This window comes from Danio rerio, chromosome 4, assembly GCF_049306965.1.
Source record: "Danio rerio strain Tuebingen ecotype United States chromosome 4, GRCz12tu, whole genome shotgun sequence".
NCBI classification, from domain to species: Eukaryota; Metazoa; Chordata; class Actinopteri; order Cypriniformes; family Danionidae; genus Danio; species Danio rerio.
This window is the reverse complement of record NC_133179.1, coordinates 66,583,154-66,609,261: the sequence shown is the minus strand read 5'-3', so window position 1 is coordinate 66,609,261 and position 26,108 is coordinate 66,583,154. Positions and strand designations below refer to the sequence as shown.

Genomic DNA, 26,108 nt, shown 5'->3' with positions numbered 1-26,108 from the left:
TTTAGGAATAGTGCGGCTCTGATATGGTTTCTCTTTCAAGTGTCTTTTGATTCTTAACTTGTTTGTATATTATACAAACAAGGGTTATTATGACTAATCACTAAACACTACACAAATTTGCATGTACTTGACCATTAAAGCGCTCACATTAAGATGGCATTAGATGTATGTTCTCTGCTTGTTTCCGAGCCTGTCCAAGGCTAAGCGCAGCGCACACACAGAGCATGTGCACTTATGCACTTTTAAAAATAGGAATGATGCGCGTCCTGTGCTGCAAATGTTACATTACAGCACATGCCTTTAGTTATTTTCACATGGAACTGAGCTCTGCAGAGCAACAAGTGTGTACAACTGGAAAGGGAGCGGTATATGATGGAATAATCGTTTATCTCGATTAATGGATTTTCATAATCATTAGAAGCCAAAATCTAAATTGAAACCAGATTTTCGATTAATTGCACAGCACTATCAAGAGGTAGAGGTTGATATGACATTTAAAATGTAAGCAGGACTAAAAAATCTTTTTAGAACGAGTAATAATCCCGTTAATCTAGTTACAGTACATGTCCGTCGAAGGTCATTGAATTTAAGCAAATTATTCATTAAGAAAGGACAAGCCATTCTGCTATGTGACTTTGTTCTTTGTGTGACTGAAATGTAGGCAATAGCTATGTTTCTGTCAAAAAATGCGAATTACATTTATGCGCAAAACTGGGATGTCACATAAAAGATGAGCGAATAAAGCTGCGTTTCCATCCAATGAATCAAAGACAACAAAATCATCACTTCCTGATTAACAGGCCCCAAATATGAACTGTAAAAACAGAATTTCCTGCAGTAGAAGAAGCTACATGAATCTTTTATTTATTTAATAAATGACTTTCACCTCAGAGGACAATGCTGGTACAAAATTAACACGTGTTGGCGTTTGAAGCCATGAGACGCAGAGAACAGACGCTCTGGAGGTCATCAATAATACAATAGCATGAATACTGAAACGGTTCAGGCGTTTTAGAATGACCAAAACAACATTTCAGATGTTTATAATGTTCTCAGCCTGCTGGTTTGTGCATTCACACACATTTTCATCATCATATGATCTCTTATAACAAACCTTTTTAAACAAACATACTGGAATTTGTTCAGTAAAAGTGCTTGCGTGGTTTACTTGAGTTTACCTTCTCTTATCGAATAAAAAGTTTGTCCTACTCAGTTATGCGCATGTTTCTTTATGCTTATATTTCAAAGGTTATGGGCATCATGACGTTTCCATCAACCAATTTTTTATGCTCATAGCCTATCCAAAAAGCACAATATGTAAGGCTAAGTGAGAAATACCGCTTTATCTTTTAAAAAGGGGAGGAGACCGACAGAAAACTCTCTTTCAGAGACAGGCTCTCTTGCTCTGCAAACAAGTGTGTTCATGACTATATATACAAAGAAAAACAATAAAATTAGAAAATATGACTTTGCAACATCAAGCAGCATTAGGCATGGGCCAGTATAAGATTCTGACAGTATGACAACCTTGAATAAAAAATATCACAGTTTCATGGTACTGTGATTACTCCTCTAAAATATATTCTTTTAAATGTCTGGGTAAACAGACACTTTTTCCTCTTTGAACACAAAACATTTTCCTTTGAGAAACTTTTAAAGTATTTTGGAGCAGTAAACATGTAAGGCTAAATCACTCAATTGAATCATTGACTTCTGTCTTCATTTGTTTCATAAACAGAGATTTCATTACAATTTAAAATGGCATCTTTGGAGATCTTTTCTGCTGGAGATACTGTTGTCCTAAAAACTTAAAACAAAATATATATATAAAAAAAAAACATAGAAATGAACGGTACAGCAGAAAATATTGGCGGTTTTAAAACCTTGACTTTTTTCAAACTGCGTTATACCTTGAAAACGGTTATCGTCCCATGCCTCAGCAGCACAACACTGTTTTTAGTATCTAAAATTATTTCTTTAATAAAAGTCAAGAGCAAAAAGATTCAAATGGCGGCGCCTGCTGGTACGTGAAGAATATGGTCAATACTGACAAACTTTACACTCAAATCTCTGCATATCATTAGCATGCTGTAATCCATTTCTTAAGCAGCAAAAGTCATTTTAGACTAGTTTGTTGGCCAGTTGTAGTCAGCGCAATGTTAAACGTTATTGTTCCACAATAGTTTGTTCATTTAGTCTCATGTCGCCCTGCAGCAACATCTTATAGTTTAGAATTCTGTACAATGCTTTATAATAATTAATTATTTTATTGTCCACTTCATTCAGCATATTTAATATTGGGGGCATCCATGTTTTTTTTTTTTTTTTTTTATACTTTAAACCAGGGTTTCTGCAGGTTTCACCAAGTTAAATGTAAGACTTTTAAAGACATTTTTAAGACCATTATGACAATTTTAGACTCATAAAGGGCTAAAGGCTAAGGGATTTTTCAAATAGCCCAGATGAAAGATTTTAATTTGCCCTATTAAAAAAAATGATAATTTAATACATTTAATAATACAATAATAAATTAATAAAAAAAATATATTTTAGATATTTCTTAGCAAAAGATTTTAAATTGTGTGTAATAACATGCAAGCTTTACTTGTATCCACACACTTTTTTCCTAAATAAACTTACTTTAAAAAATAATTTAAAATGAACAAATGTTTTAAAAGTTTTAAAAACTAAAACAAACTAAATCTACACAGCAATCTGTCCGCGATGTCTTCAGCAGTAAATACATAGAGCACGTTTAAACAAATGTTATTGTGAGGAAAATACTTAAACCATTATAATAGAGTTAAAATGACGTTTTTGAATGAAAAGTTGAAAGTTTTATTGAGATGGATTGTTGGTTATTGTGTGGGTTTTGGCCAGATTGGGTAGCAAAACATGAACAAAGGAAAATAAAGGCTTGTTTAAAAAGATTAAAGACCTACAACACAACATTTCAGTAAATTTAAGACTTTGTAAGGTCGAAAATTTTGATTTTGGAATTTACGACATTTTAAGACCCCCGCAGAAACCCCGTTTAAACACAATAGCCCTGGTAATTAGTTATTATAATAATAATGTAATTCTAACTCAGATACTATCTGTGAGAACTAGTAGATACTACTAGAAACAAGTTTAAACCCATAAAGAAGTCGATGAAAAAAGTTAATTTGGATCAATGTGACATATGCAAATGGAGAGTACTAAGCCAACACTATCACCGTAATAGCAGATATCTTCTATGAGTATACTGTAGGTCAAATATCTTCAGCTCAGTTTAAGTTTTTATTTATTTTATATAGCACTGGTGCTCAAGGACACTTTACAAACAGTAGGAGAACAAGAAAAGCAATAGCCTTAAGAAGGTAGAGAAAATGGGAGACTAATAATAAATAAAATAATGACAAAAGACACGAGAACAAGTAACAAGAGAGAAACTCATTCCTGTCTTTCAATAGTTATGTTTCCATCCACCTATTTTCATGCACTTAAAAAAACGGTTTATGGAAACATCATGATGCAAAAAACAAAATGTATGCGCATTTCTCAGTAGGATAAACGTTTTATTCGATAAGAAAAGATGAAAAATCACGATACAAACTCCAGTATGTGCATTAAAAAAGGTCATGTGATTTTGTTATAAGAGATCATGTGATGATACAAATGTGTATGAATGGACAAACCAGCCGGCTCAGTACATTATAAAACATCTGAACTCTTGTTTTGGTCAAACTTAAACGCATTACAGTTTAAGTATTAGTGTTATTATATTATTCATGACCTCCAGAATTAAGAGCATCTTCGCGTCTGACACCTTTAAACGCCACCGCGCGTTCACTGCGTTTCAGGATTACCCTCTGAGGCGCAAGTCATTTATTAGATGAAGAAAAGATTAGCCGCATTTCCACTGTCGGGCATGTGCAAGCCAGGGCTTTTATCGGGCAGGGCTGGGCCGGGCCAATCGCAAGGGGGGGTTGAGCAGTTAGGCAGAAATCATGTCGCGTTTCCACTGTAGGGCTAGTACCTCGCAGTTTGTCATGCAAACCCCGCCCCCAGAACGTCCCCTGAATCAAACGTCACACAACCCGCCCACTTCAGCGGGAATCAGGCGGATAATGCATGCATGACAGAAAAAAAAGGTAGCCTAGTTTCTGCTTTCACTCACCTATAAAATGCTCTGTTTACATGATTTGATTAATATCATCGTATCCATATACTTTATAAATAATATTTCAAACCTCCTCCGGTGTTTATTGTTTTAGAAAATATCTAAAATCTTATTTTCAGATAGGCCTTTGTAAAATGAAAGTTTAATATGGCTTTAAAATGGTTTGATTTATGTACTGTTTATAGGCTACCTTAATTATTATAGCTAGATTTTATTTGTTTTATATTGAATTTTATTTTATGTGATTTTATTATATCTGATATTTGTAATTATTTAAATTATTTCAATATATCTTGGGCTATTTTATTAGGATATGTCACTATTGTTTTTGAGTCTACAAAAATGGACACGAAATTTGTAAAGTTTAATGTCTTTCTGTTGTATTTATGTTGTGTATTATCTTCAAAATAAATACAAACAGAAGCCGCTCGCAGCATCAACAGAGCTGTGAAGAGAGCGCTCTTTTTCTCGGTCTCACATTCACATACAGGCATCTAAACGTGCACAAACACCTTTTAAACTTGACAAAAACTCTCAAAAACCTTTACTGTCTGCTGTGTCTTTAATATGGTGTAAATATTATTATGTGTTATTGAAACATCAAGGACGATGCAGCACAGTCACTTATAAATGAAAACTTTATCATTTTATGCAACAGCCTTACATTTAAAAGGGAAACATAAGGGCGATCATACGCAAAAAGACCCCAGACTAAAAGGCTAGATGTTTTCTTTCCCTTATTTTTTATTTGGTTATTTGTTTGGTGCATGTACTCGTGTGCGATCGGAAAACTAGTGTCTGCCTCTCCTTTCACTCCGCCCCGAAGCCCCAGCTGGCCCTCTTTGGCCCAAGGTATTGGCCAAAAAAGGCTGGCCGCTGGCCCCGAGAAAGCCCCGCTTTGGCTCGATTAGGCCCAGGAAGTGACAGTGGAAACGCGACTTGCCTTGGCTTGCCCTGTCTCGCTTGCTTTAGACGAGATAGTGGAAACGCGGCTATTGATGCAGCTTCTCTTATCGCAGCAAATTCCATCTTTACTGTTGATATTTGGCACCAGTTAATCAGGAAGTGATGATTTTGTTCGCTTTGACTCTGTCATTGTATTTGTACTGTCTGTATTTTGCACTGTTGTTGTATTTGTACTGTCTGTATTTTGCACTGTTGTTGTATTTGTACTGTCTGTATTTTGTACTGTCTGGAGCCAGCACCTAAGCTTTTCACTCATCATAGCACACGTGCTGCTGATGATGTGACAATAAAAGTGATTTGATTTCATTTGAATGGAAATCATTGAGCTTTATTTGCATATCTTTTATGCAATAATCCAGTTTCGTGCATAAAGTTTATTTGCATTTTTGGATGGAAACATAGCTCATGAGTGCTTGTGTGCATTTAGGAGAACTAGGCAGCACACTCTGAGCTGCAAGATGGATTTAATTTAATATTCTTATTATTAAAATATCTGGATGAGGATTAAATGACCGAGTTGGTCTTTGAGAATGAAAATCAACCTGTTTGTTCCTGCAGATCTTCCTGTTTGACTGTGAATGTTTCTTCAATCTTCACATCTTCACTCTCCTCTTTAATTGACGCCATCTTTATAACAGTGTGGAGATCAGTCGCTTCAGCAGGAGCTTTTCTCTGCGTTTGGACACTTTATCCTGTTTAAAATGAACAAAACAATGAACAGAAACAAAATAACTTCTTGACACTTACTTCAACAGTTTCTTTATAGGAGAGTGATTAACAATAAGAAATCAGGTAAGTTTGAGCAAGAAACAATAGCCACAAACAAATGACCTGATTAAAACTAGTAACATTACTCCATTTCTTATACAGTTGTAAACTCAGAATGGAATGACAATATACTATTTAATAAATTAAACCTTCAATAAAGTTATTAAACTTATTACACACATCTCTGTAACCTTTTTTAAAAACTTTATTCTTTATGTATGTTCTTAATGGTTTTGTTTGTTTTATTTAGCTTATTGTCTGCTTACAGCAATGTGTAGCACTTTTTTTGCACAAGACAAATTTCCTCTTGAGGACAAAAAGTTTATCCTATCTTTATTCAAACAATTGTACTATACTAATATTGACACTAATATTGTCAACAGCAGGTACATAATTTAGCACTGAATGAAAAAAACTGAAACTTTAATCAATCGGTTTATATAAGTGTAAACGCTTTAAAACAAACCTTTCTCCAGTTGAATCACAGCGCTTGAACGGCGCAGGCTTATGACGTCACACGCCACGCCAAATTAAAAGTCTTTTAAAACCTTTTTTGCCACTTACTGTTGCAGTCATGACTTATTGATACATTTCTCCTTCGTTTCCACTTTCTCACAGACGCACATATATTCAGTATTTGGAGTTGATCAAAACCTTTACTCTAAACATTTTAAGACAATTAAAAAAATTTTAATCCACTAAGACTAAGTGTTTAAAGCAAAAATCTCAACATTCTAAAAGGTATAACAAATAATCTAATGAGTGTTTGGAGCTGAAACTTTACAGAAAAAAAGGTAAAATAGGTGTCCTTCATGTAAAAAGTATTCATTACTACTACACGTTTTAGTTCTTTTAACTAGTCATGACTTATATATAGTTTTTCTCTGTGTTTGATTAAAACTAGTACTCCATTTCTTATATATAGTGATGTAAACTTAGAATGGAATGACATTATACTGTTTAATAAATTAAAGCTCCAGTAAGACACTTATTACACACACGTTGTTCAATAGTCCTCATTACTGTGAGTAAAATAGTACTTAGTTGTATAAAGGGTTAAAATAATATTGTCAACAGCAGGTTCATAATTTAGTATCAGATGAAAAACCTAAAACTTTAATTAATCGGTTTCTTCTTCTTTTTCTTTGGGTTTTACTGGCGGTTGGCAACCAGACTTGTAGGTGCATTACCGCCTCCAACTGGAATGGTTGAACAATAACTAAAGTGTAAAAATAGAGGGGGGGGGGAAGAGGGAGGAAATGAAAAATAAATTAATAAATGAATAAATAAAAAATGTGGGGTGGAGTGGGCTAACAATTAATTCCTCAGATTATATTATCTCTATATTCTTTTCTCTAAATGGGTTTCTTAAACAAATTTAATTATATTGTCATATACCTCACTAGATTTATTCCCTAATAAACCAGCCAATGTGAAATCCTGAAGTTTGCTCTTTTTAACTGATTAAATAAGATCGTATCGTTCTTTATTATATTTACTACAGTGGAATAAAACATGTCATATTGTTTCTTGTTGATTACTGTATACATTGTCCAGTTGGGTGTTTCCCTATTTTATATAAAATATGGTTGAGTCCAGTATGACCTATTCTCATCTGAGTTATAATCGTACTTCCCTATGATTTCTGTTCTCCCTCCTTCCAGCAACGACTTGTTTATGTATATTTTATAGATGTCTGCCTGTTTCATTGTTATCCCAGTATAATTGCCATACTGATTGTTATTAATTTGATTTTAGCTTCTGCTTTACTCAGTGGGACTTCTAGATCTACTTCACTAATTCTGAGAGCTTGTTTGGCCAGAATGTCCGCCTTTTCATTGCCTTCCACACCTACGTGGGCAGGAACCCAAATGAAATATACAGATTTGCCCATCATTTTAATATAATATGTCTTACAGAGTATGTGAACTCTATTAATTACTGCAAAACATCAGAATGTTATTTCGCATTACGTCCATATAGGAGTGATTCAATCTTTCAACACTTAGTCTTAGTGGATTATATAAATTAAACAAAATTGTGTTAATGTTTGGAGTAAAAGTTTTGATCAACTTCAAATACTGAAAGTCTTTGTATGTGAGAGAGATAGCAGATATGTGGTGTGAGGTGGAAAATGAAGGAGAAATGTATTATGTCATGACTGCAACAGTGAGTGGCAAAAAATACTGAAAAAAAAAAAGACTTTGCCAACAGATTAAAAACAAATCTTGATTTTATTATTTCTGAAACTCAGTCTGGGTTTATAAAAGGCCGCCATGTTTCTAATAACATAACATTAGTTTTGGATTTGCTTGATTAAGCTGATTCTATTCATTCAGATGGTCTCATTCTTTTTCTTGATTTTTATAAAGCCTTTGATACGGTTGACCACCAGTTTCTGTTTTTAAGCATTGAGGTTATTTGGATTTGGGGAAACTTTTGTTAACACTATGGCTTTGTTTTATAAAGGAATCAATTGTTAAGTGATTGTTAATTTTAATACTTCTAATGGATTTGATATTTTGTGTGGTATTAGGCAGGACTGTCCAATCTCTTCCTTTTCATTTTTATTAGTTTTTATTAGTCCTTAAGCATTGTGCAAAATCAAGATTTGAAAAAAAAATCTGTTTTTGAAAGGGAGATTAAGATTTCACAATTGGCAGATGACACCACTTTATTTATAAAAGATGACTCAAACGTATGAAAGGCTATAAATTTAATTTCTAATATCTCAAGTGTTTCTGGTCTAAAGTTGAATATCTCCAAATGTGAGATAATGCCTGTTCATAATTTGAGTTAGGAATATATATATAAGATATCCTTGTTAAATCTACAATTAAATGGTTATTTATTTATGTTATTAAAAATCTTTTAGTGAGACAGCACTTGAATTTTTTTGTCTAGGATCAGCAAAACTAAAAATATTCTTAATTCCTGGCTACAATGGTACCTGTCATTATATGGAAGAGGGTCTTTCTCATTTTGTATATCCCACTTTATCTTTATTTGTTGAAAACAAAGTGGCCAAAGAAATTAATACTGTTTTCTTGAAATTTATCTAGAAGAACAAACCTCTTAAATTAAAAAAGAAAGTTCTTTCTAATAGTAAAGCAGAGGGGGGGGGGGGGGGGGTGTCCACCTGACACCATATACATTTTTAAAATTAATTGGATAAAGAGAATCCTAACCAATCCAACGTCTATCTGTTTTTTTATTCCCAACTACTTTTTTTTAACAAAATCTGTAGTCTTTTGTTTCTTCTTAAATTTAATTATCTTTCCTACAAGCTATCTTTAGCTTTGTCTAAATTCCTCCAGCAATGTCTGCTTGCTTGGAAGCTTGGTTATGTTCACAATTTTTCTCTCCACCGATTATTCTTATGGAATAACTGAGATATTACAATCAGAAACAAATCATTATTTTTCCAAAGTTGGTTTAAAAATAACATTAATTGGATCCTTTGCTTGTTTAATGATGCAGGAAACATTCTTTCGTGAACCATTTATAACCTACCACTGTTTTCCAACTTCTCCTAATGAATTTAATAAAGTTGTTAGGCAATATCACCCGGTTTAGTTCACCTAAAAGTCACTGTACATTTAACTGTAAATTTGCTTTTAGAAGGTGTTAGTCTGTTAGATGAGAAACGTAACAATAGCTTTGTGCGTCAAATTTTCCAATGTAAAAGGAAAATTTCATCTAGAGGAAAGTTTTACTGGAGGTCTTTGGTAAAGGATATAGACTGGAATAGAACCTGGCTTTTACCTGGGAAATATTGCATTTTACAACAAGGCAAAAGAAATGCATTTTAAAATTTTCATAAAATCTACCCTGTAAAATTTAGTATTTACAGTTTTTTGGACATCGACAGCTCCTGTTCTTTCTGCAGACAAGCAGAGGAAACACTTGAATCTAAAAGACTTTAAAAGACCCAAAAGCTAAATATCTGGAACGCATCATACTTTTTCTTTTATCTTATATGGCAAATTTTTCATTCACAAACAGAAATTCACAAATAATTACCTATCCTTTGTTTATTTTAGAATAGAATTTAACTTCCTCCTAAATCACTTTATATTATTAAGAATAATACAAGAAAAATCTAAGATTCCTAAAATATTATGCAGATGTATTTAAAGAAGATGCTCAATTTTGCTTTCCTTACGGTTATTTGGTTAAGTGTCATTGTAATTTCATTAATTTAATTTTGTTTGTTTAATTTAGTAATTTTAGTATTAGTATTATTAGTCTAAATCTATTAATATTTTTCCCTTTCTATCTAATGGTATTATTCGTATTTGTATGTGATTTTAGATATTTTTTCTTATGACTATGTAAATTATTGCTCTTTTTAGAGATCTGTCTGATTTTGTTATGATGTGCTTGAATTGTCAGTTTAAGCATTAATAGAAAAAAAGTTATTCTACTGGAGAAAGGTTTGTTTTAAAGCTTTTACACAGATATATAAAGCGATTGATTAAAGTTTCAGGTTTTTCATCCAATACTAAATGATGTACCTGCTGTTGACAATATTATTTTAACCCTTTATACAACGTAATACTATCTTACTCAAAGTAAAGAGGACTATTGAACAACGTGCGTGTATTAAGTGTCTTAATGAAGGTTTAGTTTATTAAATAGCATAATTTCACTTCATTCTAAGTATACATCACTATATATAAGAAATGGAGTACTAGTTTTAATCAGCTCATTTGTGGCTGTTGTTTCTTGCTCGGACTTACAGGATTTCTTTTTGTTAATTACTCTCATATAAAGAAACTGTTGAAGAGAAGTTATTTTGTTTCTGTTCATAGTTTTATTTATTTTAAACAGGACATTTTTATTGCTTTGTTAATTTTTAACATGATAAAGTGTCCAAACGCAGAGAAAAACTATATATAATTAAAGCTGCAAGCAGCGATGAAAGGGACCTCGCACCCGGGCTCACCGCCGCCCGGTGACGTTACGATGACAGAGAACAGCAAACAATAATAATTTAAGCCGATATATAAAAAAAAATCTAAGAAAATCACAGATTTATGCCAAACTTCCTCCTGTCAGCAGGTGGCGCTATAACTGTGACTTAAGATTGGCATGTAGATGTCTTAAGGAGAGGAATCTTATCAACCATGTGAAGTTTCAGGCACATGGGACATTGTGTGGCTGACTTATAAGCCAAACTACCTTCTGCCAGCAGGTGGCGTTATGACTGACTTAATATTGTTATGTGGATGTGTTCAGGAGCGGACTTTTATCAACCATGTGAAGTTTCAGGCAGATCAGAGATTGTGTGGAGATTGTGTTTTAAGACAAACTACATTCTGCCAGCAGGTGGCGCTATGACTGACTCAATATTGTTATGTAGATGTGTTTAGGAGAGGACTTTTATCAATCATGTGAAGTTTCAGGCAGATCAGACATTGTGTGGTTGAGTTATAAGAAATTCCTGTTCCATGGCGAAGCGTTGAGGTTTGTCATGCCACCACAGACACGCCCCTCTGCAAAAACTCTAGATCTTCACAATATATCATCGCTAGAGCTTTCAGATGACACCACTCTATTTTGGTGCTGATACGGGAAAGTTTGTGGGAGGAGTTTGTTACAGTGTCAAACATGTAATTTCCTGTGGCCAGCAGGTGGCGCTATAACTGTAACTGGATATCGGCACGTAAACCTGTTCAGGTCAGGACTGTTATTAAATGTGTGAATTTTGAGGCAGATCGAATATTGCATGCCAGAGTTATAAAGACTTCCTGTTTTGTGGCGAATCATCAAAGTTTGCGAGGCCGCCACGGACACGCCCATCGATGAAAACTCTAAAGCTTCGCAATTTAACATCACCAAGGCTTTAAGATGACAAAACCCAATTTTGGTGTTTATCAGATAAAATCCCTAGGAGGAGTTCGTTAAAATACAACGTCTGAAAATGGCAAAAGCGCCACTTTTTCGCCACAGGAAGTTAAAAATATCCGACTTCCTGTTGGGTTTGAGATATAGCTCCAAGAGACTTTTTCATATTTTTTGCCATGTTTGAGGTGTGTGCCAATTTTTGTGCATGTGCGTGATTCGTAGATCGGGGGCTCGTCCGTTTAATTTTTCTAGGTGGCGCTGTCGAGTCATTTTGCCACACCTACTTCAATATTGTTATGTGGATGTGTTCAAGAGATGACGTTTATCAACCATGTGAAGTTTCAGGCAGATCGGACATTGTGTGGTTGTGTTATAAGGACTTCCTGTTCCATGGCGAAGGGTTGAGGTTTGTCATACCGCCATGGACACGCCCCTCTGCGAAAACTCTAGATCTTCACAATATATCATCGCTAGAGCTTTCAGATAACACCACTCAATTTTGGTGTTGATACGATAAAATTTGTGGGAGGAGTTTGTAACTCCGTAAATCATGTCATTTCCTGTGGCCAGCAGGTGGCGCTATAACTATATCTGGATATTGGCATGTAAACGTGTTCAGGTCAGGACGCTTATCAAGCGTGTGAATTTTGAGGCAGATCGGATAATGCATGCCTGAGTTATAACGACTTCCTCTTTTGTGGCGAATCGTCAAAGTTTGCGAGGCCGCCACGGACACGCCCATCGATGAAAACTCTAAAGCTTCGCAATTTAACATCGCCAAGGCCTTTAGATGACAAAACCCAATTTTGGTGTCGATCGGATAAAATCCCTAGGAGGAGTTCGTTAAAATACAACGCCTGGAAATGGCAAAAACTGCACTTTTTCGCCGCAGGAAGTTAAAAATATCTGACTTCCTGTTGAGTTTGAGATATGGCTCCAAGAGACTTTTTCGTATGTTTTGGCATGTTTGAGGTGTGTGCCAATTTTCGTGCATGTGCGTGATTCGTGGATCGGGGGCTCGTCCGTTTAATTTTTCTAGGTGGCGCTGTCGAGTCATTTTGCCACGCCCACTTCCAAAGCCCATAACAAACGTAAATTTTCGCCACTTCTGAGGCGTGTGCAAAGTTGCGTGAGTTTTCGGGCATGTTTAGCCCCTCAAAACCGCGATTCATTCCGCGGAAGAAGAAGAAGAAGAAGAAGAAGAAGAAGAAGAAGAATTAAAGCTGCAAGCAGCGATGATAGGGACCTCGCACCCGGGCTCACCGCCGCCCGGTGACCTTACAATGACAGAGAACAGCGAACAATATTATATTAAGCCAATATATAAAAAAAATCTAAGAAAATCACAGATTTATGCCAAACTTCCTCCTGTCAGCAGGTGGCGCTATAACTGTGACTTAAGATTGGCATGTAGATGTCTTCCGGAGAGAAATCTTATCAACCATGTGAAGTTTCAGGCAGATCGGACATTGTGTGGCTGAGTTATAAGCCAAACTACCTTCTGCCAGCAGGTGGCGTTATGACTGACTCAATATTGTTATGTGGATGTGTTCAGGAGCGGACTTTTATCAACCATGTGAAGTTTCAGGCAGATCAGAGATAGTGTGGAGATTGTGTTTTAAGACAAACTACATTCTGCCAGCAGGTGGCGCTATGAAAGACTCAATATTATTATGTATATGTGTTTAGGAGAGGACTTTCATCAACCATGTGACATTTTAGGCAGATCTGACATTGTGTGGCCGAGTTACAAGCCAAAATTCCTTCTGCCAGCAGGTGGCGCTATGACTCTGACTCAATATTACTATGTAGATGTGCTCAAGAGAGGACTTTCATCAACCATGTGAAGTTTCAGGCAGATCGGACATTGTGTGGCCGAGTTACAAGCCAAACTATCTTCTGCCAGCTTTTGGCGCTATGACTGACTCAATATTGTTATGTGGATGTGTTCAGGAGAGGACTTTTATCAATCATGTGAAGTTTCAGGCAGATCAGACATTGTGTGGTTGAGTTATAAGAAATTCCTGTTCCATGGCGATGCGTTGAGGTTTGTCATGCCACCACAGACACGCCCCTTTGCAAAAACTCTAGATCTTCACAATATATCATCGCTAGAGCTTTTAGATAACACCACTCTATTTTGGTGCTGATACGGGAAAGTTTGTGGGAGGAGTTTGTTACAATGTAAAACATGACATTTCCTGTGGCCAGCAGGTGGCGCTATAACTGTAACTTGATATCGGCACGTAAACCTGTTCAGGTCAGGACTGTTATTAAAAGTGTGAATTTTGAGGCAGATCGAATAATGCATCCCTGAGTTATAAAGACTTCCTGTTTTGTGGCGAATCATCAAAGTTTGCGAGGCCGCCACGGACACGCCCATCGATGAAAACTCTAAAGCTTCGCAATTTAACATCACCAAGGCTTTAAGATGACAAAACCCAATTTTGGTGTTTATCAGATAAAATCCCTAGGAGGAGTTCGTTAAAATACAACGCCTGAAAATGGCAAAAGCGCCACTTTTTCGCCACAGGAAGTTAAAAATATCCGACTTCCTGTTGGGTTTGAGATATGGCTCCAAGAGACTTTTTCGTATGTTTTGCCATGTTTGAGGTGTGTGCCAATTTTTGTGCATGTGCGTGATTCGTAGATCAGGGGCTCGTCCGTTTAATTTTTCTAGGTGGCGCTATCGAGTCATTTTGCCACGCCCACTTCAATATAGTTATGTGGATGTGTTCAAGAGATGACGTTTATCAACCATGTGAAGTTTCAGGCAGATCGGACATTGTGTGGTTGTGTTATAAGGACTTCCTGTTCCATGGCGAAGCGTTGAGGTTTGTCATACCACCACGGACACACCCCTCTGCGAAAACTCTAGATCTTCACAATATAACATCGCTAGAGCTTTAAGATAACACCACTCAATTTTGGTGTTGATACGATAAAATTTGTGGGAGGAGTTTATAACTCCGTAAATCATGTCATTTCCTGTGGCCAGCAGGTGGCGCTGTAACTGTATCTGAATAGTGGCATGTAAACGTGTTCAGGTCAGGACGCTTATCAAGCGTGTGAATTTTGAGGCAGATCTGATAATGCATGCCTGAGTTATAACGACTTCCTGTTTGGTGGCGAATCGTCAAAGTTTGCGAGGCCGCCACGGACACGCCCATCGATGAAAACTCTAAAGCTTCGCAATTTAACATCGCCAAGGCCTTTAGATGACAAAACCCAATTTTGGTGTCGATCGGATAAAATCCCTAGGAGGAGTTCGTTAAAATACAACGCCTGGAAATGGCAAAAACGCCACTTTTTCGCCGCAGGAAGTCAAAAATATCCGACTTCCTGTTGGGTTTGAGATATGGCTCCAAGAGACTTTTTCGTATGTTTTGGCATGTTAGAGGTGTGTGCCAATTTTCGTGCATGTGCGTGATTCGTGGATCGGGGGCTCGTCCGTTTCATTTTTCTAGGTGGCGCTGTCGAGTCATTTTGCCACGCCCACTTCCGAAGCCCATAACAAACGTAAATTTTCGCCACTTCTGAGGCGTGTGCAAAGTTGCGTGAGTTTTCGGGCATGTTTAGCCCCTTAAAACCGCGATTCATTCCGCGGAAGAAGAAGAATAATAATAAACGGAGCAATTCCAATAGGGCCTTGCACCGTTCGGTGCTCGGTCCCTAATAATAAACGGAGCAATTCCAATAGGGCCTACGCACCGTTTCGGTGCTCGGTCCCTAATAAGTCATGACTCATGACTAAGAGTAAGTGGCAAAAAAGGTAAAAAAAAAAAAAAAGACTTTTATTTTGGCGTGACTTGCGACGTCATAAGCCTGCGCCGCTTTCGCGCTGTGATTCAACTGGAGAAAGGTTTGTTTTAAAGCGTTTAGCCTTATATAAAGCGATTGATTAAAGTTTCAGTGTTTTTATTCAGTGCTAAATTATGTACCTGTTGACAATATTATTTTAACCCTTATACAAAGTAATACTGTTTACTAAAACTTACAGTAATGAGGTCTATTTTTTGAATAAAGATAGGATAAACCTTTTGTTCCGGAGAGGAAATTTGTCTTGTGCTAAAAAGTGCTATAAACAGACAATAAGATAAATAAAGCAAACAAAACAATTAAGAAGATACTTGAATAAAGTAAAAGTGTGTAATAAGTGTTTTAATGAAAGTTTAATTGATTGAATAGCACAATGTCATTCCATTATAAAATTACATCACTATATATAAGAAATGGAGTACTAGTTTTAATCAGCTGATCAGTGGATATTGTTTCTTGATCAGACTTATCTGATTTCTGTTTGTTAATGACTCTCATATAAAGAAACTGTTGAAGCAAGTGTTGAAGAGAAGTTATTTTGTTTCTGTTCATTGTTTTATTTATTTTAAACAGGACATTTTTATTGTTTTGTTCATTTTAAACAGGATAAAGTGTCCAAACACAGAGAAAAACTCCTGCTGAAGCGACTGATCTCCACACTGTTATAAAGATGGCGTTCATTAAAGAGGAGAGTGAAGATGTGAAGATTGAAGAAACATTCACAGTCAAACAGGAAGATCTGCAGGAACAAACAGGTTGGATATCCTAAATGATATTTACTGATTTTCACTCTCACAGACCAACTCAGTCATTTCATCCTCATTCAGATTAATATTAAGAATAGTAAATTAAATCCATCTTACAGCCCTGAGTGTGCTGCCTAGTTCTCTTATATGCACATTAGCACTCATTGAAAGAGGATTGAGTTTATTTCTTGTTACTTGTTCTCATGTTTTTTATCATTATTTTTATGTATTATTAGTCTTCCATTTTATCTACCTTCTTAAGGTTATTGCTTTTCTAGTTCTCCTTCTGTTTGTAGAGCATCCTTGAGCACTGGCGCTATATAAAATAAAAAAAAACAGTACATTTAGAGAAGTTTAATTGAGCTGACGATATTTGACCTACAGTATTCTCATAGAAGATATCTGCCATTACAGTGATAATGTTGGCTTAGTACTTTGTACTAATATGTCACGGTGATCAAAATTCCCTTTTTTTCATCAACTTTATGGGTTTAAACTTTTTTCTAGTAGTTGTTACTAGTTCTCACAGATAGTATCTGAGTTAGAATTAAATCATTATTATAATAACTAATTAACAGGGCTATTGTGTTAAACAGGGTTTCCACGGGGGTCTTAAAACGTTGTAAATTCCTAAATCCAAATTTCAGGCCTTAAAAAGTATTAAATTTACTGAAATATTGTGTTGTAGGTCTTAAACCTTTTCTTTTTAAAGGTCTTAATTTTTCTTTGTTCATGTTTTCCTACTCAATCTCGCCAAAACCCATACACTCACCAACAATCCATCTCAATACAACTTTCAACTTTTCATTCAAAAAGGTCATTTTAACTCTATTTATCATAAAGGTTTAATTAATCTAACTTGGTGAAACCTGCAGAAACCCTGGTTTAAAATATGTCAAAAATCGTGGAAGCCCCAATATTAAATATGCTAAATTTGCTAAGTTTGTATTGTTTTGTTTTTGCTATTATTTTTATTGTGTTTTTACCTGAACTGATTGTTCTAGCTGTCCTGTACGGTGACCTTTAGCGTCATGAAAGGCGCCTTTAAATAAAATGCATTTTTATTGTCTGCAAGTTGTTTATTGAGATTAAAATAATATTTAAAAAACAAACAAATTGAAAATTAGATAATATATATATATATATATATATATATATATATATATATATATATATACATACATACACACACACACTCACAGTTGAAGTCAGAATTATTAGCCCCCCTGAATTATTAGCGCCCCTGTTTATTTTTTTCCCCAATTTCTGTGTAATGGAGGGAAGATTGTTTCAGCACATTTCTAAGCATAATAGTTTTAAAAACTTATTTCTAATAACTGATTTATTTTATCTTTGCCATGATGACAGTAAATAATATTTTACTTGATATTTTTCAAGATACTTCTATACAGCTTAAAGTGACATTTAAAGGCTTAACTAAGTTAATAAGGTGAACTAGGCGGGTTAGGGTAATTAGGCAAGTTATTGTATAATGATGGTTTGTTCTGTAGATTGTCGGAAAAAAAATGGAAAAAAAAATGGGTTTAATAAATTAATAATTGCTTTCATTCTAGCCGAAATAAAATTCAATTCAATTCAGCTTTATTTGTATAGCGCTTTTACAATGTAGATTGTGTCAAAGCAGCTTCACATAAATGGTCATAGTAACTGGAACAGTGTGGTTCAGGTTTTAGTGTTTAAGTTCAGTTCAGTTTAGCTCAGTTCAGTGTGATTTAATCATTACTGAGAGTTCAAACACTGAAGAGCCAATTCATAGATGCGTAGCTCTACCAATCCTGAACCATGCGAGCCAGTGGCGACAGCGGAGAGGAAAAAAAACTTCACCTGATGGGAGTGAAGAAAAAAAACCTTGAGAGAACCAGACTCAGTTGGGCACAACCATTTTAATTTCTCCGCTGGCCAAAAGTCTTGTGCAGAGCTTCATTCGCCATGGTTTAGGCTGGAAGATGGCCTCAGCGAATACTCGTCTGTCCCTGGAGCGTCGCTGGAATCAGACTCATGTTCTCCACTCCCCACGACCATCAGCGCAGCAGCAGCTCAGGATATGGCCTGGTACCGGATATGGAATCCTTGGGATCATCTCGTCGCTGGTCTTGGATCCAATCAGTGACTCCGCATAATCTGAGGACCTCGGGATGAGTATCCCCAGGTGAAAATAGAGATTAAAGAAAATAATTAGCGTAGCTGCTGTTCATAGTGTATATAAGCAAGATGTAGAAGCCTGTGTGGAACCCGCTAGGTGATGCACTGAGTGTATGCTTTACTAAACAGATAGGTCTTTAATCTAGCTTTGAACTGGGAAAGTGTGTCTGAGCCTCGGACGTTATCAGGAAGGCTATTCCAGAGTGTAGGAGTCATGAAAGAGAAGGCTCGACCTCCTTTACTTGATTTTGCTATTCTAGGTACTACCAGAAGCCCTGAATTTTGAGATCTTAAAGAGCAAGTTGGTTTGTAGCAAGACAAAAGGTTGGTTAGATAAACAGGAGCTAGATTATTTAGAGCTTTATAGGTGAGAAGTAATATTTTAAATTCAATACGAAACTTAACAGGCAGCCAGTGTAGGGAGGATAAAATTGGGGTTATATGATCATATTTTCTAGACCTGGTCAGAACTCTGGCTGCTGCATTTTGTACTAATTGAAGTGTAACATGCAAAAACAAATAAGACTTTCTCCAGAAGAAAAAATTTTATCAGACATACTGTGAAAATTTCCTTGCTCTGTTAAAAATCATTTTGGTCATATTTAAAAGAGAAAAAAAAAATTAAAAGGGGGCTAATAATTCTGACTTCAACTGTCTGTGTGTGTGTGTGTGTGTGTGTATGTATGTATATATATATATATATATATATATATATATATATATATATATATATATATATATATATATATATATATATATAGCAATGTGTGTGTGTGTATGTATGTATGTATGTATGTATATATATATATATATATATATATATATAGCAACCTACCTATAGTCTGGCACATTTGCTACCAACGACAAGTCAAGATTTAAAAAGAAAATAAAAATTGCATGATCTGACGTAGTGAACAGGGCCACAGTGACTTTTTATTTTTCATTGAAACAATTGGATTGTGTCTTCTGTCTACATGACTGGCAAACGCGTCAGGAAAAAATGGCTAAATCTCTGCGAATATGTTTAGTAATGTTAGTAATGCATAGAAAAATGCAAAACAGATTTGTCCTGAGCTCATTAATGCCTAGTTCAGACTGCGTGATTTTAGCCCCGATTTTGGCTCGCCCACAGGTTTTGAGAAATCGCAGACAAATGCCTGAAATCACAGGCAAATCGGTGCTCATGCACGTGAGTGACAATCACAAAGTATACTATGAACTTTCAAAGACGCGATCTGAGAGAATCGCCGATGAGTCACCGATGCGTGTGAGATATTTGGCATGCTAAATATCTGGAGCTGTCGGCGATTCAAATCATGCCGTGTTAATTGAGTTTTGACTGAAAATAACATCAGCGATCGCCTACAGCCAATGAGAGAGCAGCTTTCACTTGTGTGTGCGTGTGTGTATACCTGCTGCAGGCCAGCGGGAGGCTGGGGGAGAAGTTAAAAGTGCTCTTTTTCGGTTTATTTGGACCCACAAAATGGAGGAAAAACTAGTGGAAGTTAGACAGGAGCAACCGTGTCTGTTTGATGTTTCATACAGAAAGAAATTAGTTTTATCAACGTTGAGGAGAAATGGCTAATTCCCTTTAAACCCAGGTGAGCAAACATGTACATGTTCTACCCCATTAAAGGCTTCTTTCTCATTATGTAGTTAATAACAAAAGATATACTACGTGTTTTTGGCTGTGAGACGTAGTTTGGACGAAGTTGTTGCGATTCTTCCTATAGTAAAGTCATGCAATGTGAAAGTCCCTGTCGCCGATCCATCTTGCAGTGTAAACAAAGCAGCGACGAAACGCTTGCCCAGATAGTCATGCAGTGTGAAAACATCTGTGACACGACTACTTTTAAAATCATGCAGGCTGAACTCGGCATAACCTACTGATGACAGCCACTTTGAGATGGTTTTTAAGGTAGTTAATGAGATTTGTTGTGTTACCTTGGGAAGTTTGGACTGAACAGGAGCAGAGGCTACCTGATCATCATTACATTCCTCGAAAAAAAAAAACACTTGCAATCTAGACACAGTCACCTCATGCTTGTGTTGCGCTACAATCCATAAACTCCACTCATTAAAATAACGGCTTGGTGTTTATACTGTAAAATAATGACAATATTTAATTATTGGTTGTGGGCCACAAATATCGTTATTGTGAAAGTAAAATGATTCATTGTGCAGCCCTACACCCTTTCATTGTGTTCCTGGCTGTTTTTAACCCATTGACTTCTATTATAACCACATTTTTAACCACAAAGCCATGACACCAAATAATCTTGGATTCTAGGTTGTTGGTGTTTTCCCTGTTGGGAAGAGGTAAAACATGTTATTTTTTACTGTTGATCATCAGTTGGCAGCATTAACCCTTTAGATAGGCCTGTTCAAAAAGTTTTTGTCTTTTATATGGAGTTCAGGGGACCAACAGTTTTATCCCAAAAATCAGACGAAGAAGAGCAGGAGTTAGAGATTCAATTACAAGAAAGTTTACTGTAGATAGTTTGCAGTTTCATCAGCAGAGGCCAGCTTCAACACCCACAAAAAGTTTGTAGACCGTATTACATACAATCTCAGAACAACAATTAGACTCTTACATAAGGGGGTTGAAGATCGCTTGTACACATTTTTATGCGTCTTCTCCTCATAATGCCAAAAAGAACTTGAATTAAACTTTTAGTTTTGATCGTACAGATCAGATCAATACATCAATTGAATCTGTTAAGTGTCTAGTTTTTATTGTGTACACGAACAATGACAACAGGTAAATTCAGTACTAGTATCAGTGAACATCAAAAAAATGTTTATAATGTAGTTTATGTAATCAGATTGCTTATTTATTTCAGATGTGAATAAGAGAGACTGATGCTGACATGGCTCCACAGGCTCTGAGATTTTTCATGAATCTGGACCACAGCTAAAACCATGTGATGCTCACGCTTTTACAAACCTTACACCCTTTATTATCTCACACGCTTTATATTTACATTGTTGATTTGCTCTGAATGTGTCTTCTGTACACAATGTGTCGTGTAAATTCCAGTGCAGGCCTTAAGTTATACGTAAAGTGTATTTATCAGTAGAATTGCTATATGTAAGTTTATATAGTTTACAGAGTTGTATACAGTTTACTGACTCTCACAAGTGTATCAAGTTGTTTTGTGTGATAACTAAATATATTTTAAATAAACTGCAATCAAAAAATATATATATAAATAAACTTTTTTTTCCCCCTTACTGTACGTTCACAACGAAAGTGGCGAGTGCATCAAAGGTCGCTCTGACCGCCCTGGCGACAACGCTGCCTGTCTTTAGCTGTGGCGGCGAGAGCGTCAAAATTCGCTACATTGATCTCGTATTTAAAGGGGCCGTTGCAGCATATCTTATCAGTTACATTCCCGCATAAAACCATACTTTCTAGCGTGAAAATGTTGCTCACTTATTGTCAAATTTGTTTAACAATGAGAGATCAAGTTGCATGTGATGTAGATTTGCTTCACTTAATTATCCAGTGTGTCCATATGTCTAAAATATCCTGAAGCAGCAATACTGTTTTGTATTGTCGCATGACATTCAGTTTTTTTTAAGAAAAAAAAAAAAAAAACTTACAACATTAATGCACGTCAGTAGCTCGCCAGTAACATTTTAAAATATGTTCCAGTAGAGAAACATTGCAAATAATTATAAATTTGGCGACCACAATAAATAAACCCTTGGGAACAACTGTGGTCGAAACCAAAGTTCACAGGAGAACTGTGTTCTCTGGACTCCTCTCAAGCGTTGGACTTCTACATTCTGATTGCTTGCCGCCGAACTGCGTCATAGCTCATTACCATAAAGCTGACTTGATTTCAACTCTCCTCGACGCCCACACCCGCAAAGACGTGCCACTCCTCGCTGCTTATCACTGCCGGCTCTCATTGAAAATAAATGACTTCCGGCTACATTGACGCCCTCGCCGCTTTCGGTGTGAACGTACAGTTAGTCACATACCTGTCTGATGGCTCATTATTAGGCCCACCCAGAATCTGCGCACACAGAATTCCGCAGATTTTGCCGCAGAAATCTACAGATTTTTAGCCCATCATTAATTGTTTATTTGCTTGAGTAAATGTGTGTAAATCTATATTTATTCAGCTTTTAAATTAAAACAGTAATATTATTGACTAATATGAAAATGTTCATTTGATTTAAATACAATGCAGTTTAAAATAAAATGCAAATGATTTCAGGCCAACAGATTCATCAGATTTGAAAACGGGGAAAAATAATACTAATAATAATAGTACAAGGAGAAAACAAAACAAAATTAATAAAAGAAGAATTTGGGCAAAAAAAAAACCCCAAAAACTTTTGCTTCTTACCCACAGAGCGGAGGTTCAAGGGAAATGAGTGGAGAATGGCGAATGTGGAGGTGTGGATGTGAAGATTGAGTGCGTTGACGAACCCAGCCGGTGAGTCGGCAGCTGACTCCATGCGAGTGAGATAAATCGATAATTTGATTGTGTTCACTGCGCTGAAGTCTTTGGTGATGCACTCGTTCACAGACGTCACGAGCACTTTAGTAACAAGACAGCTGTCTTTGCTTCGTTGCTTCAATACATACTTTCACTTTTTGTTTCTCACAGCCAGTCATTACGTTTACACTGCTCGTCTCGACCCGGTGTCATTACTCGTTTCCCCGCACTGCAACAGTTCAGTCAACTTCTCTTTTTTTCGCACACCACATAATGCTGCCCTCTTCAACTCTCCTCTTCTTCCTTTATACCAGCGGTCACCAAACTTGTTCCTGAAGAGCCGGTGTCCTGCAGATTTTAGCTCCAACACTGATCAAACATACCTGAACAAGCTAATCAAGGTCTTACTAGGTATACTTGAAACATCCAGGCAGGTGTGTTGAGGCAAGATAGAGCTAAACTCTGCAGGGACACCGGGCCTCCAGGACCAGGATTAGTGACCCCTGCTTTATACTCTCACCCATTTGCCTTTTTGCCATCCCATGGGTGGAGACCAATTAAACAATGTTGACTGTCATCACAGAAAACACCAACAATTATTAATGCATGATTATATGCTGTCATGGCTTTGCAATAAAAAAATGTTGTTATAATAGAGGCCAATTGAGAAAAAAACAGCCATGAATATAACGAAAAGGGAGTAAATTTGCCCAGAGTGTATTGAGGTTTTTTATTTATTTTTTATTTCAAAGCATTTTCCCAGAATATGTCAAAATAAGATGTCCCCAAATATTGGTTCGTTTGCTGAAACACAGAGAAAGTTTCAATTTACTATAACTTCTGTTAAGCAGCTTTGACACATTTTACATTGTAAAAGCACTAGATAAATAAAGATGAATTGAATTGAATCTGCTTAAATGTGTACACGTTAATGGACCAAACTAAGTATGATCTGATTCATTTTACATTTATTGTGCATCAAAATTACAGTGTGTGTAGCCAATGTGTCTTTACACGTTTCAGCTCTTGATGAGAGTTTTTAAGACTTGGTGAAAAATAATGTTTTTTTTTATTTCAGACCTATTTGAAGAGTATGAGGGGAGTAAAGAGGAGGAACATCATGTCAAAATTGAGGAAAAATCGAATTTACAGACTGATGGTATTTTGAAAAGGGGAGACAAGAATCGTTACACCTGCACTCAGTGTGGAAAGAGTTTGGCAAACAAAAGCAAACTTACGATTCACATGAGGATCCACACTGGAGAGAAACCATTCACATGCACTCAGTGTGGGAAGAGTTTCAACCGCTCATCACACCTTAATATACACATGAGGATCCACACTGGAGAGAAACCATTCACATGCACTCAGTGTGGGAAGAGTTTTAGCCAATCATCATACCTTAATCTACACATGAGGATCCACACTGGAGAGAAACCATTCACATGCACTCAGTGTGGGAAGAGTTTCAATTGCTTAGCACACCTTAATAAACACATGAGGATCCACACTGGAGAGAAACCATGCACATGCACTCAGTGTGGGAAGAGTTTCAGCCAATCTTCATCTCTTAAACACCACATGAGGATCCACACTGGAGAGAAACCATTCACATGCACTCAGTGTGGGAAGAGTTTCAGCTGCTCATCAGACATTAATAGACATATGAGAATCCACACTGGAGAGAAACCATTCACATGCACTCAGTGTGGGAAGAGTTTCAATTGCTTAGCACACCTTAATAAACACATGAGGATCCACACTGGAGAGAAACCATGCACATGCACTCAGTGTGGGAAGAGTTTCAGCCAATCGTCATCCCTTAATCACCACATGAGGATCCACACTGGAGAGAAACCATTCACATGCACTCAATGCGGGAAGAGTTTCAGCCAATCGTCATCCCTTAATCTACACATGAGGATCCACACCGGAGAGAAACCAATCACATGCACTCAATGCGGGAAGAGTTTCAGCCAATCTTCATCCCTTAATCACCACATGAGGATCCACACTGGAGAGTGAAGGAATAAAACTATAGTCTAATGCTTCTTTTGAATGATATATATGTGCTCATGCTTATAATGCATGTGTTTGCTTGAACCATGATAATCTAATGAGCCCACGCAATGATATGATGAGACATTCTGTTTGACCTTAAAATGAGACAGGAACTTTCCACACCTATAATGTCAAATAACTAAATCTCTAACAAACAAGTCTTGCAGAAAGTCCCTGTTTGGGTTGCAGCTGTGACGTGTGACTTTTCTATACAGAAAGGAGAACTGGAGCAGATGAGGAAAATATTGCTTTATTGTCTTACTAATCACTCTTTTCTTTTGATATATATTTGCTATTGGAGGAATATACTCCCATTTGCCTCACTATTCATAATTTACAATATGTGTTTTTGTCAGATATGATGATGTCTCCTGATATAGCGTACTTCTACTTAACCCCTGTAATAATGCGTTTCTAACTAACTGCTAAAACCACAAGAGCTGTGTGTGGGTGCTGGCTGGAGACAGATCTGCAAAAGTGCTTCCCCTAGATGGGTGCATACACAGGTCAAGAGTTCATAGACAGGACTAGGAGGAAAAGCTGATGTGATAGATGCAGCATTTTTATACTGCTTTCTGTGTATGCATGATGTATGATGCTTTAATAAAATTGATATTATCCTGATAATTCTATAAGGAAGTTATGATGCTCAGCTGTGTTTTGATGATTTTTTGCTACAGTTGCTTGCTGCACCCCAGATGTCAGTAGTGTCAAGTATGTCAAGGAGAAGTGATACTTTCACCTGCCCTTTTGTTTCTGTGTGCAGAGGTATCTGTGTGTGCAGACCACAGACTTTTGAGAGATGATTCTGCCTGAAAACAGCTGATGGCAACAATAGAGATTGGGGGTAACTGATCAGAGGAGTGGCCAAAAAGATTTAACGCTGCTGATGGATAAAAGGAGGGAGTCGAGAGAGTTCGAGAGCTTTTGGACATCCAGACTGCTTGGCTGACGGTTCTTCAAAAGCCCAGGATCCTGACCTTCGCTTTATTCACTTATGCTCGATAAATAAATTCATTGATTTTGATTAATTGACTCCTGACCGATTATTGAATTGGGGTGGACTGAGGCAAGTGAGAAATAGTCCAACAAAACAGAAAAGATATCTCCATAATT

General features: G+C 36.5%; 3 protein-coding genes across 7 annotated transcripts in view; 1 reads left to right on the top strand and 2 right to left on the bottom strand.

The window, feature by feature from the left end:
* Positions 1-6,421, bottom strand: part of LOC108182424 (uncharacterized) — a 32,437-nt gene extending 26,016 nt beyond the window's left edge. For all 3 annotated transcript variants that reach the window (XM_073948646.1, XM_073948644.1, XM_073948645.1), the window contains exons 1-2: positions 6,366-6,421; positions 5,674-5,823 (exon numbers count right to left, since the gene is read on the bottom strand). In XM_073948646.1, the coding sequence (XP_073804747.1) occupies positions 5,674-5,758 (85 nt within the window). In that variant the 5' untranslated portion in view covers positions 5,759-5,823; positions 6,366-6,421. The remainder of the gene's footprint in view (positions 1-5,673; positions 5,824-6,365) is intronic.
* The window catches only part of LOC141381810 (uncharacterized), a 201,291-nt gene that overhangs the window by 86,690 nt on the left and 88,493 nt on the right, over positions 1-26,108 (bottom strand). The gene's annotated exons all lie outside the window — the stretch shown is intronic.
* Positions 15,582-26,027, top strand: LOC137490983 (uncharacterized). Of its 3 annotated transcripts, XM_073948818.1 has the most exons (5): positions 15,582-15,611; positions 16,174-16,323; positions 21,321-21,401; positions 22,845-22,928; positions 24,010-26,027. In XM_073948818.1, the coding sequence occupies exon 5, from the start codon at positions 24,177-24,179 to the stop codon at positions 24,954-24,956; it is 780 nt and encodes a 259-aa protein (XP_073804919.1). In that variant the 5' UTR covers positions 15,582-15,611; positions 16,174-16,323; positions 21,321-21,401; positions 22,845-22,928; positions 24,010-24,176; the 3' UTR covers positions 24,957-26,027. The 3 variants fall into 3 exon arrangements, with proteins under 3 accessions (XP_073804919.1, XP_068076113.1, XP_073804918.1); XM_068220012.2 differs by lacking the exon at positions 21,321-21,401; XM_073948817.1 differs by lacking the exons at positions 21,321-21,401; positions 22,845-22,928.